The following is a 14,407-nucleotide window of genomic DNA, read 5'->3' on the forward strand; positions in this document are numbered from 1 at the left end:
CCTGGGGCCACCCTCAAGCAATGCATTTCATAAAAACCAAGGAAGATCTCGCCGCGTCCAACCCTCCTCGTTTTTTCCACCCCGGGGAAGCCCCTTCTCCTCACCACAGACGCCAGCAACATCGCTATCGGAGCTGTCCTCGAGCAGGTGGTTGGAGGGCCTTTGGGTTTCTTCAGCTGCAGGCTTCTGAAGGCTGAAAGACTACTTCACCTTCGATAGAGAGCTCCTCGCCGTTTCGACAAGCCGTTTTCTTGAGGGCAACACCTTCGCGATTCAGACGGATCACATGCCCCTAGTCCATGCCTTCACGAGACAAGCCGACGCATGGTCCCTCCGCCGTCGCCGTCATCTCTCCACTATCGTCGAGTTCAACTGCTCCATTCGACATCTGCCGAGCAGGAAGAATCCTGTAGCTGACGCCCTCTCCAGAGTTTCCATTGACGCAGTTAATTTAGGGCTCAACTACAACCAACTCAATAACAGCAGCAACAGGACCCTGAGACTTCAGCCTGCCGTACATCCATTACTTCCCTCAGTGGAAGGACGTCCCTGTGGACGAAGCAGGTACCACAATCCTCTGCGACATCAGCACCGCGCCGACCACGCCCATGGATTCTAGCCTCCCTCCCATCGTCACATTTTCAGCCTCATCCATGGCCCGTTCCATCCCTCTCGACGTGCGACAGAATGACTCCTGAAGCAAAAATTTGTATGGTACAACATCTCCAGAGGCAAAGGACTGGGTTCGATCCTGCACTTCCTGTCAAATCTCCAAAAGTCAGTGACATATCGAAACAGGCCACGGAACTTTCCACCAGCCGCAGAGGTGTTTTGCACACATCCACGTCGACGTAGTGGGTCCCCTACCGCCATCAGAAGAACACTGCTACCTCTTCACCATAGTGACCGTTTAAACTGATGGCCTGAAGCTATTCCTATGTCCAATGCCAGTTTCCTCCTGCTCTGCTCTACTCTCTGGGTGGATTTCGAGATTCGGCATCTCTTTCATTTCGCAGCTCTGGGACAGCTATTCGGCACATCCATCTATCACACCACTGCCTACAACCCAGAAGCTAATGGCATGGTAGAGCGTTTCCACAGAACCCTGAAAGCTGCCCTGATGTTTCAATGTAGCAACTCAATGTGGTTTTCGCAACTTCCCTGGGTCCTTCTCGGCCTCGAACGACCCCAAAGGAAGGGCTCAAAGTCTCCCCCAGCAGAGATGAGATGTTTCTTCCCCAATGCTCCATCCAGGACGACAACGCCAGACTACGACGCATCGTCGGATAGTTCGACCCACCCTGCAAACAGACCTACAGGCCACCCAAACACCGTTACATCCCCAAAGATCTACGCACAACGAAATATCCTCTGCACAGAAGTCCACACGCCTCCCCTCACCCTTCCCTATTCTGGCCCATATGAAGTCATTGATAGGAAGAATTAAGGGCGCCAATGATTCGATCTCGAAAGATCGCCCAAAGCCAGTGTATCTTCAGGACGACAACTCCTCTATAGTATGGTTCTCCAGGGCGGGCCACCCATGGGCACATACCATGAGGCATCTTCGCTGACAGGGAGTATTGTAACTAGTTTGCTAAACCCGCGGAAACAAGTGATGATTGCACGAGTGGAATGGCCGCTTGCTATTCGCCACGCCACGATCATGCAAGCAGAACGATTCCTCGTCTTCGCCAGGAGAGCCACGCCCCTCGATCACGCGAGGGGTAGCTGCTCGTGACTGGTCATTCCTTGTTCAGTGATTCCTCACCTTTGTGTATATATACGCCTAATCTTTGTAAAATAAAACTCTTGCAGAATCCTCACCACCTAACGTGGCTAACTCCATTAGCCACAGCTACATATATATATATATATATATATATATATATATATATATATATATATAATATATATATATATATATCATATATTTATGTATATATATATATATATATATATAGTATATATATATATATATGTATATATATATATATATATTAAATATAATATATATATATATATATATTATATATAATATAATATATATAATGTACCTAGGTGTGTGTAAGTTCTTTCTCATTTGAATGATGGATCAGCTTGTTTCAATTTCATTTCTAAAGAAGCCTCGTACATAATATACAGAACAATTTTTTTTTATAAAAAGTGTAAACTAAGAAAAGGGATTTTATATACATAGACCTATCCACGGACAAATATATATATATCATATATATATATTATATATAATATAATATATATATATATATATATATATATATATATATAATGTATATACGCGTGTGTTATTTTCTATACCTATCTATCTATCTATTTATCTATCTATCTATCTATCTTTATATATATATATATATATATATATATATATATATATATATATATATATATATGTATATATTATATATATATATATATAATATATATATATATATATATATATAATATATATATATATATATATATATATATATAAGATATATCGTCGCGTGTGATTATGTCAAACAAACTGCAAGTAGAACAACAAAGGGAAGTACAGGTTAAAAACACGAATATGACGAAGACCTTTTCGCCCTGCTTCATCAGGTTATATAAGACAAGAGATACATAGAGGTATATATACAAGTACTGAGCGGTAAGGTCACGTCGGTAATTAGGTGTGCGACGACCTTGGCTAGTTCATGGCCCCCTGTTGCGGTATTGAAGTTGTCAGTTGAATGAAGGACCACCGCTTCTACCATCTTCCTTTTGTAATGAGCACTAGGACACGAAGTAAGAATGACCCAAAAATTCGTCTCTGACCACCCTTTGTATACCTCACTTACTTGGTCTTTAGCTGTGCAAGACAATTAGTACTTACATTTTTTTTTAGAAAGATGATATTTTATTTTCTTAGAAAGATAATACTTTATTTTACTATTTATGTATCAGGTGCTATATATAATATTACACTAAGATAAGGAAACAGTGTAAAATATGCGAGTTTACCCTACAAAGTTCAGTTTTCTTTGTTTCCCCCACAATGAATTCTCTTTAATTAGAGGGAACGTAGTTATATTTCACTGTTGCTTGTTATATTAAGGTTCCATAATGGATATTTTAATGAAGAAACGAATATGTATTAATTTTGTTTCTGGAGAAATTCATTTATGTTCCGCTATTATGCATGTATGATTAAGACGAACCATATGCTTGTAATATATATGACCTGAGTAGATGTTAAAATGTTAAGAATATACAGTATTAAACCCTGATATTATACCCATAACCAGAGAGAGAGAGAGAGCCGAAACAAGTGCCTGGTAAATGCCAGAAAGAGGTTAGTAAAATTCTTTAAATACCAGAAGTAAGAAAGAAGATTCAGCTTTACTAATATCAATAATAAAATTATAAAATACTATAGATCTGATTACAGAACAATAACAAAGTAATCATTTAAGAACAAATTGGAAAACCATGGTAAATAGAATATCTTCTTCACAGCTAGTGGCCGACAAGTGGCACTTGGATACCATTCAGATGTTTTCTCTTGTTATATTGAGGATTTAAATCCATTCAAGGAGTGTTTTTGAAGTTTATAACAGAATAATACTATCTATGCTAAAATGAGGGTTTCATAAAAATAATATAATGTATATATATAAAACTACTCAGATCGTATATAATGGCATGAATATACTCAGTTTGTTTGTTTGTCAAAAGTAGTTATGTTCCTACAAGAAATCAGTTATATTGAATCTTTTATTGTTTTATCATTCCTAAAATAGAACAATTGTTTCTTTTTTTAGGAATGTTTTTTTTTGTTCCCCTGTTTTTGTTTTGTTTGCTTCATGAGAAGTCGTGAGAGATCCATCAGATTGTAAAGCAGATGCCATCCTTAGGAATCCTCTGAACTGATACAGTGAATATATGAAGAAAATTGAGAAAAGTCTGTACAGACAAAGGATTCAAAAAGGAAGAAATAAGAGAAGGACAGTCTATACTACACACCTTATTGAAAAAGTGGACATCTGTGTCAATTAAGTTTTTAGTTGCAAAGTTTTAATGATTTATAATTCAATATATCAAGAAATGTAAGATTATCAATTGTTTGATATTACCCTTCTCTCAGTTACCTCTAAGACTGAAATTACATCATCAGTAACCCTCTTATGATTATTATATTTTTATAGTGTGGGTTCATCAAGAGTATGACTCAGGTAATGATACAGGAGAGCTCACAATTGACGTTAATTAATAGTGCCCCCTCTAGATAAAGCCCGAGTGGATTTCCCAGTAGAAAGGGAAATAATGGCTTTGACTTTAGAGAGAAGGAGTGGGCGCAATACACTTTGTCGTGAGGGCAGGCCTTGTTTTATGATGGAGGCCTGGGACCACTGAGGGAGATGGCCGTCGGTGTCGACGTGAACAACGAAGGCGCTCCTCTTGTCATGTCGGACGGGCACTGCGGTGTTGGTCCGTGGAGGCCACATCCTGTCTCACCTATGTCTAGTTTATCGCAGCCACCACAAGGTCTACTGTGGTATGACCTCTATTCCCTTATAATATTTACGATCTTCTTACCAATAGGGCCTCCAGGAGTTCTGTCAGCTGCGAGTGTGGGATTAATTCTGTGTGTCTTGTTCTGTGTGGTGTCCCCTCTTGATCTGGTCATGATCTTTTCTGCCTTGTGTCAGATGTGGGTGAACAAGGCACTAGGGTAACAAGGGCATTGAAAAGTGTAACTGTTGCATTTCCTCCTCCAGGAACTCCGTGCTGCAGAATCTAAGTGTTCGGAGGAAGAATCCAATGACCACGCTTCTTTTGTTCTATTGTGGACAGAGAATTTGTGTATGAAATCATCTTTATTTGTGGGGTTTCTGTACACCGAGTCGTCAGGTCTCCTATGGATAAAGGTGTCAAGGAAATGAAGCTGTTCCTTTATCTCCTCTTCTGTGGTGAATTGTATGGAGGGGTGCACCACATTTAGTCTGTGGAGGAGGTGTTGAAAGTTTGTCCTAGTCGTCATTTCAGCGAGAATGTCATCTACATAGCGAAGCCAGACAACATTATTCCCCCCGATGTTCTGGTAGTGGTCAGCTCGAGGGTTTTCATAAATAGCTGGGCAAGAACTGCTGAAAGAAGTGAGCCCATCGCAAGTCCTTGAATTTGCTTGCACTCACGTCCTCAGAATTCAAACGGGTCAAACTCCACACAGCGTATGAGTGCGACGTAATAATCTCTCGGCAGTGGTAGTTAATCCTTATCCATTCCTGTCAGCGTTCTTTTTGCAACTTCGATGACCCCGTCAATCGGTATGCGGGTAAAGAGCGACTTGACGTCGAAGCTTACAAGCTTTTTCGGTGGTGTTTGATAGATGACAACCGCTGATGGAGTTTAGGGGGTTTGAGAGAGGTGCTGCAAGCTTCTTGGCTAACAATTTTTTGTGTTCATATAACCTACAAGTCAGTGACATGATAGTAATGTGATAATATGCTTGTAAGGTAATTTGAAATAATTCCTCTACCGAGTGCCAAGTACTGTTGTGGTAACCGTTAGAGTTGAGTGGCCTGTCACCTGTCACAAGGCAGGCAGGCCAGGCGCTGTGGTCACCCCCATGATGGGAGGAAACCGCAATATAAACATTGAAAGGGAGAACTCGGTGATAACTGTCCCACTCCTCCCGTGTCTGAAAAGTGCGCTTCAGTCTGTAGTTCAGTGGATAGCCCTGCTGAATCTATTGCCATGCACCGGGCATGTGGTAAAGGGGATCCCGACACCCAAGTGGGCGATACTGAAGGAGGAAGTGACAGCTTCACATTACTGAAGTCGAAAGCTAAGGTAAAAGAAAGCCCAACAAGGCCGGTAAGACGTTACTGGCACCAAGAAAAATTATGTCCGCCTCGCCTTGAAAAATGAAATGGCCACAGGACCTCGGCAATGACCCTGGGGTGTACCCCCATCGACTATGTTGACAACCATATTGGAGAATCAATTGCAGGTATTACCGTCAAACTATGTGATCAACCAAAGAAACAAGAAAAATATGATGAATACCTTGTGATACACTACAACAAGGATTTCAATCTTGAAAATGCGTATGCACTCGACTGAGTTCACAAGGCCACAAGAGTGCACAAGGATGGGCAACCACTCAAGTTCATCAGTATAATATGGAAAGGAGAGCAACCACCTCCAAGTACATACTTCTTTGGAAAATACATGCCCACTAGCCACGTGCGGCCATGGAGGACATCCCCTGTGATCTACTATAACTGTATGGGAAGTGTCCATGTAGCTAAGTACTGCAAGGACAAGGTACATTGTGCAGCATGTGATGAACAACATACTGCCAGGGAGTGTCCTGGCAGTGCAGCAGAAGGAGAGAGTACTGCAGATGCACCAGTCTTTGCCCCATCAAGCTTCAGGTGTGACAGCCTCGCACTGGGGGTGCACTGCCCTCCCTGCCCTGATCCCTCCCCTTCCACCCCCTGTGGTATCAACACCAATCGCAGGTGACCAGCGCGGCCAGAGGTGCAGAGGACATCGAACTACGAGACACGGTTGCACAACTGGAGAAGATGAATAGAGGGTGTCCTGGGCCTCAATGCTGACATACTCTCTGAAGACCTTGCCCCCCCCCATCCTCCCTCCCCGGGTGCCTGTCGAGGCAACCGTCCCTCACCCTCAGGCAGGGATGACAGCAGGTCTGGCAGGGGAATCCCCCACACAACCATGTGGCAGAAGTGACGTGATGCCAGCCAAGGCGAGGAAATGAAAGCTCTGAAAGAACAAAACAATAATTTAATTGATGAAATAAAGACACTGAGACAGGATGTGGAAAAAAAATTATAAGTGAACGAACGAGGAGAATCGATGTCAGACCGCCGGTGCTGATAACCAGAGTGGGCGTGTCAGCATTGACAGCTACCACAAATAATATCAGGATCCTTGTGACATCGAGTCCATTGACGCAATCTGATCGAGCCCCTCAGGTGCATCTGGCACAGCAACCTTAGGGATTGTGCTCAGAAGTGGAATAAAACTAAGACTGAATGTTTGAAATGGTTAAAAGTACTTTTAAGTTTACGATTACCATCTGTAATGAAATCCATAATCATAAAGTTATATGTTCCTTTTGTGAATCTATAATTCGTAATATTAGAGGATATAACAGCATGAAGTACAGATTGCTTAATAAAACACTATTCACATATGGATAAATACACAAAAAAAATCATATCATGGAATTTACGTAGTATTAAGCCTAGGGTGAATGATCTAGATTATATCCGTAAATATAATACCGACGTTATTTGCATGCAAGAACCTTTTGCTGCTGCTGTAAGATGAAAATTACACCTGCAATTAAGGAATATTATTCATATGTGAATACAGTCATGACTAGATTGTTGACAAATGTGAAGGTAACACTGCCCCATAAATTAGTTTAAAAATATGAGAACACTGATGTTCAATTTTATCATTTAAAAATCCAGATTGCCTCTGGTAATTTTTTACTGTGTAATGAATATGCCAGATACTAGCTAGTTCTCTCCCCAATTTTCACAACCAAGGCAGGCATGGGCGACGTCAATGCAAGGCATCCACACTTTGGAGACAACCAACATAATAGTAATGAGGAAGAATTCAAGCATTTCATTAATAGTAGATCACTGACAGTATATGACACAGAAACTGAGACTCATTTTGGAGGTAGTAGGTTAGATAATGTATTTGGCAAATAAATAGTTCATGGTAATTTCTGTAATTCACTGGTACAAGAGGTAGTTAGTGGCCACTTTACAATCCGAACTATATTGTAGACAATGACTCAGCCCCTAAATCACCTAGGCTCTGGAGCGTCACTTCAAAGCACGGGTCTATGACTGGTATTATGCCTGTGAAATTACAACTGTTGAAAATTTCTCTCAGGATCTAATCAAAATTGTCACTGACTACTATAACACATGGGTCTGTTCACGAAAACTCTCGAAGAAAAAGAGGCCCCAGGCCTCCCATGCACCGAGGTAAGATAATCTTCTACAGTTTCTTAAAGCCACCAAGGAATTCAGAGAATTAAAAACTCAGATTCGTAGTAAACAATGGGAACAAATCTCGCTAAGTATCATTAGTCAAACTTTTGTTCTGACGTGTGGAGAAAAAATGAATAGGCTTATGGGTAAAGCCGGGAATTCTCAGTTAAACTCACTTCCACAAGGGATAAAAGATCAACTCAAATAGATAGAAATTTAAAAATTGCATTAACCTGTGCTGCTACTGACCCATCTGACTTTGCCAAAATAACTGAGTAATGCCCTTCTCAAAGGTAAGGCAACCACCCCTGGCGAGGATGGCATTATTTACAGCGTCCTTCGCCACATTGTTCAGGTACCAGGCAACCCACTTTTTCACCTGTATAGACTCAGCCTACTCCCAAGCTCCTGGACTAAAAGCTTAATCATTCTTATACCTAAACCCTATACTGGCAAATACAGACCCATTTTCCTTGACCTCCTGTCTGTGGAAAGCAATTGAGAGAATAATTCTGAACAAGCTTGTGTGTCGCATAAATGCTAAGTTATCCCCCAGATTGTATGGATTTCTCACAGGGCGTAGCAGTCAGCACTCTTTTGCAGAGTACTTAACAAATGCAAACCCAGGCATGCAAACCGTATATCTTGATCTTAAACCTGTTTTTGATATTGCAAACAGAGAAATCATCCTTGAACGACTAGCTTTTTAACATGGATTCAAATGTATCTATCGAATCGATCAGCTCAGATTCTCTTCAGGGGCAATAAGAGTACTCATACAAAAGTATTTGAACTCGGCCCTACTCAGGGAAGCGTATTTAGTCCCATGCTATTTAATATTCTAATGCATAGATCACTGGGCGATATACCACTTGAGGGCAATGACTCCATTTTTGTTATGTCGATGACATTTGCATAAAATCCTAATCCGAGGAGAGAATGCAAGAGATTCTAAATATAGTTTCAGCAAGGGCTATTGAGTGTGGCTTGATAATCTTGATTTAAAAAAAAGCAAGGCCCTTAACCCAAAGACAATCCCTCTGCCACGTAGAAATGATTGTCAGTGATGCAGAGTTCATCAGAAACCTGAAGAAAAGGCTGTGGGAGAGGCTGAAGTTACTTTTTAGCAAAGACCATGGTATCACTATCAGTATTGCAAGACTCTTTTACTTGTCACACATAAGAATTATGGATATGAGAACAGAACTTAATTTACCTTCTGTTTACGAAAGAATATTATACATAATACCACATTTAGTGTCAAATCAATTAGAGAACCCGTCCATTTTACAGAGTTCCAAAGACAACTAAAACACAGAACAGTGGAGCTAACTTTGAATGACAATACCGATTCATACTCAAATCCATGGCTACATGTAACATGTAAACACTTAGCTCAGCTGAACATATCCACAATTAAGACTCTACATGGACGTGCTGTACCACCGTGGAAAATATCAGACCTAAGTGTATATTATACAACTGCCCCAAAAAAAGACAGTGTACCCCTGCACTTGCAAATATAAATGAGCATCTTGAAACTCTGTCCAATGGATATGAATGCTACACTGATGGATCCTTGCAGTCTGGGAGAACAGCAGGGTGTGCTTTTGTTGTACATAAAAACAATATTTTGCAGCACCAGGATTGTAGGAGGGTTCATGACTGGGCTAGCACTACGCAAACGGAGTTGGCAGGAATACTCATGGCCACTGAATTTCTATTGAGTTGAGGCGCAGGAGTAATTTTCTGCAATTCACAGAGTGCTCTCCAGGCTCTGAACACTAAACAAAGGTGCAGGAAATATTGCAAATGACATCATAAACGTGTATCATGTAAAAGAACGAGGCCATGATATACGTTCTGTGTGTATTCCATCGCATGTTGGAATTCATGCTGATCGCCTAGCAAAGTCAGCATGTGACAAGCAAAGTGCGGCTATAGATTTTGGGTAACTCTTTCTAGGATTTTATACTGCATTAAATCTTCCTTCAAAGAGTACTTGACTGAGTTGATTAATTCTCAACGCCCTGTAGCATAAAGCTCTATGACCGGTTTAGGCAAGATTCATTCATCTATGGTTTATATAAAACAAGAATAAGACAGTGTGATATTATGACCGCAAGAATCAGGCTTGGATATAAATTGTATTGATAGGTCAGTACAGTTTGTAGTGTCGAAGAAACCGTGTAAACTTTGATGAATATAAGTGAACACTTGTACATTATATCTCAGAGTGCTATGTGTTACAGCCTTTCAGACCACCTAGCATGAGGTACATATGTGTGTGTGTGTGTGTGTGTGTGTGTGTTTGTTTATATCACACACACACACATATGTACATGTACAGACTTATGTGTATGTATATATATATATATATATATATATATATATATATATATATATATATATATATCAAGGGGCCAACGCCGACGGAGGCGCATGGCCGCATCGACTCTTAGCTTCCAGCCACGAGGGTCCCTCCTGGCGAGTCTCCAGGCGGGCCCTCGGCCCATCTCTAATTCCTCGCAACAGATCTCGTCGAACTGCCCAAGCCATGATCTCCTGGGTCGTCCCACAGGCTTCCTCCACCCAGGATTGTCTCACAAAGAGACAACCTGATGGGCAGGGTCATGCACAGGGAAGCGAGCTAGGTGCCCATATAGCTTGAGTTGGCGATCCCAGATTATGCAAGTAACAGGTCCCATGCCAGTCCCATGGTGCAGCTGTCACCATGATTTGGCGAAGAGACTTGTTACAAAAGGCATCAAGACAAGACTCCAAGGCACTAGATAGTGTACAGGTTTCAATTCTATAGAGCAAAACTGGTAGCATGAAGGCCTTGAAGACACAAAGCTTGGTCCTGCATAGATACCGAGAACTCCAAATGCTCTTGTTGATCGAGTTCATGGCTCCTGTAGCCAGACCAATCCGTCTACTGACTTCATGGTCTGACAGTCCAGAGATATGGACTACGCTACCAAGGTATGTAAAACTCTCTGTAACTTCAAGGTCCTCACCGCAAGCATGGATCAGATGAACGGGTTCCACTAACAGGCGACCCAAGTCCTGAATCTTGGTCTTGGTCCAGGAGACCCACCAACAGTGATTCCAGAGACTGAGATAGGATAGCAATATTATTGGCAAAGTCAAGGTCTGATACCTTAATATTGCCCAGTGTTGCTCCTCACTGACTTTGGTTAGTAGCTCTGCCCATTATCCAGTCCATGCAGGTATTGAAAAGTTTTGGTGCAAGGACACTGCCTTGACTCATCCCTGAATTAACATGGAAGAAGTTTGACAAGTCCCCACCACACTTTACAGCACTTTCAGTACCAGTATATAGGCGCTATGCATATGCCGATAATTTGATCGGATTCCCGGTCTCAGAATCCTCCCATAGGATTCTGAGCATTGAGCAAATGCCTTCTTGGGCATGCAGGCTGCAAGTCAACCCCTGTCCCTCACATGGTGTTACTAATTACTTGATCACAAGAATTGGTCAAAATTGTTGGACTATGTATCAGGAGTTGATTCAACTCCATCTGTCTCCTTTCCCTTAGTAGATGGTCTTGGATTCAGAAGAATGTGGGCAAGCCCCAATCTTTCCTCCCATTCTCCATCCCTTTCCCTTACACACCCCCTTCCTCTCCCTTTCCTTCTGCATTTTGTCCCTTTTCTGTCTCATCCTCCCTCCTCCCCTTCCTTCTCCTCCCCCTTCTTTCCTTCTCTTCCTTCTCCTCATCATCTTCCTCATCTTTCTCCTTTTCATTCTTCCCCCTCCCCCCTGCCCTCACCTCCACCACAACTTCCCCTTCCTCCCTATCCTGCTCCTACTTTTCCTTCTCCTTCTTCTAATTCTCATTCTCCACCTCCTCTTCCTCCTTCTCCTTCTTCTTTTTCTTCTTCTCCCCCTCTTCGTCCTCCTCTTTCTACTCCTTATCTTTCTTTTTCTTCCTCCTACTTTTCTAATCATCTTCCTCCTCCTCCTCCACCTCATAATTCTCATTTTCTTTCTCCTTCTTCTTCTTCTTCTTCTGCTTCTTCTTCTTTCATTCCTCCTCCCCCTGACCCCCACCCATTTTCCCTCCCACATCGGAGCCAAATGACCCGTGCAGTGATTGCGCGTTGGTCCCAAGGTCAGAGGCAACGATATGCAAAAGTACTCTCTCTCTCTCTCTCTTTCTTTCTTTATCTCTCTCTCTCTCTCTCTTTCTTTCTTTATCTCTCTCTTTCTCTCTCTCTATCCTCTCTCATTTCTGTCTTTCTCATATCTCTCTCTCTCTCTCTCTCTCTCTCTCTCTCTCTCTCTCTCTCTCTCTCTCCCCTTTCTCTCTCTCTCCACTCCCCTCGCTCTTCCCCCCCCCCTTTCTCTCTCTCTCTCTCTTTGTGTGATGCAGTAGTAGCGTTCTCTTCTTACAATCTGTGGAACGTTTAATTTAATGATATCCTGCAGCTTATCCTTGAAGCTTAAGATTACGCTGATGACTGCGCCCTCACATTCACCTGATTCCCAAAATCGGACACAAACAACACGCTTGATTACGTGATTTCTTTTAGTAATAAATAGCAGTTCTTTCTGCCACCAAGCAATGTTTACACCGAAAACGCCAAACATTCGTGCATCTATCTTAAAGTTAAATAACAAATCCATCTATATTGTCAAGGAAATCAACGCAACGAGAAAGTTGTCCTCTATACAACGCATCGCCCTCTGCTTGACAGCAAAGAATGCACAGTACTTTACAGCTGTCAAGTCCACCTTTGATGGAGTGATCACCTCTCGCCTGGCTGTCCTGCCCACCGACTCATCCTGCTCTCCTGGACACCGTTCAGAGCAGAGTCTAGTGCCAGTGACAAACACTGAGATTTCCATATGTAATTTCTAAATAGATTTCTATTATATGAGAATTGATGCAGAACTTCCTTTTAAATCTATAAATACTTTAATAGATTCTTTAGCTTTCATACATTCATTTAAAATACTGTAAAAGAGAGAGAGTGTAGTGAGTCTATGAGTACTCTGGTACAGTGGTGAACAGTAATGGTAGTCAATTTACGTAGGACTCACAACACATGTAAAGGAACACAAAACTCTGACAACCTTCGCTGGGTAAAAGCGGTGAGCGCGGTCGCGGTGTAGGATCAACCCCCCCTGAGGGCGAAGGCTAGGCCGACCTTACCGCACGGGTGTTTGGACACGAACTCCCCTAGCCCTAGGTCCTCCTCGATATAAGGAGTGACCGTCCCCAGCCGCCGGAAGTGACTGAAATAGCTGGAGAAAGGATGGGGGGAGCGAGGTGAGGTCACCGGTCCCGTCTGCTACATCGTACTTGCTCGGCCACCTACTCATGCCTCGCCGTCAAGGCATCTCAGATTTGCCTCAAGGGTGAGCTGGTTGTCTCATTCTCATGAGTTGTCCTGGTGCATCTTCGTGGCTGTTCGTCCCTGTCATCCTCTTCTTCCTGGTCCTCGGTGTAATCTGTCCGTCCTCGACGTCCACACGTCCTCGACTTCGGATTCGTCTAGACTTCCTCGTAGTTCTCATCCAGACCTAGCGTCCTCATCCACACGTCCTCACAGATCTCGTCCAGGTCCCTCTCGGTGGCATGCTCGTCTTCGTCCTCATAATATTCATCTGGAGCACGGGCATCAGGGCAGGGGCGTCCTCTTCAGCATCTCAGGGCAGCTGATACCTGCGCTAACGAGCTCCTGGAGTTGACTGGATCTACGGGCGTTCGCCAGGCGTCGCTCATCCGCAGCATCCTGGGGCAATTGGTACCTGCACTGGCGAGTCCCTGGTCCTTCACTGGATCTACAGGCGTCTCGGCAGGCGGCGCCCGTCCACTCATGGGGCAGCTTAATTCTTGCTCTCACGAATATCCTGGTCCGCAGGCCTATGCCGATCTTCCGGTGACGTCCTTCCCACAGCAACCGAAGGTGACCAGTTCTGCAGCAGGGTCCTCCTTCAGCGCCGTGTCGGTTATCGTCGGTCTGCTATATATAGTCGGGGAACCAGTTCATACACGTAAGGGCCAGATAGCAAAAGAAAAAGAAAGGCAACAGAGAGAGGGGTGTTAGTACCACTAGCCGCTTATTTATATAAATTTGCTGCTTTTAATGTTCGTTTTTAAATTTATGTTCGTCTTTTTTTTTCGTTTTGTGTTTTATTTTCACAAGATAAGAAAAAAAGGAGAGGGAGACATCAGTGCGATCCACATGACCTGGCTTGAACTACCACCATCTCGATAGATAGAGATAGTAAGGGATCACAGCACATCGAGGATTACCTGAACAATGTCGTCACCAGAGAAGAAATCAATGTATTGTACATCATGTATGAGCACTCGCACGACTGACAAATTGCGGGCAAA

The 14,407-nt window shown here is 42.8% G+C and overlaps 1 protein-coding gene across 1 annotated transcript; it reads left to right on the plus strand.

The window, feature by feature from the left end:
• The first annotated feature begins 687 nt into the window (after positions 1-687).
• LOC119598400 lies at positions 688-1,447 on the plus strand. The gene is made up of 2 exons (XM_037948045.1): positions 688-854; positions 952-1,447. Exons 1-2 carry the CDS (start codon positions 688-690, stop codon positions 1,445-1,447), a joined length of 663 nt encoding a protein of 220 aa, XP_037803973.1.
• Positions 1,448-14,407: the final 12,960 nt, after the last annotated feature.

Source organism: Penaeus monodon, chromosome 41 (genome assembly GCF_015228065.2).
Source record: "Penaeus monodon isolate SGIC_2016 chromosome 41, NSTDA_Pmon_1, whole genome shotgun sequence".
Classification (NCBI taxonomy): Eukaryota; Metazoa; Arthropoda; class Malacostraca; order Decapoda; family Penaeidae; genus Penaeus; species Penaeus monodon.

Coding starts and splice junctions, on each gene's coding strand:
- LOC119598400 (XM_037948045.1), top strand. CDS start 688: ATGACTCCTGAAGCAAAAATTTGTATGGTACAACATCTCCAGAGGCAA. Junction 855..951: donor CACACATCCACGTCGACGTA/GTGGGTCCCCTA, acceptor GTCCAATGCCAG/TTTCCTCCTGCTCTGCTCTA.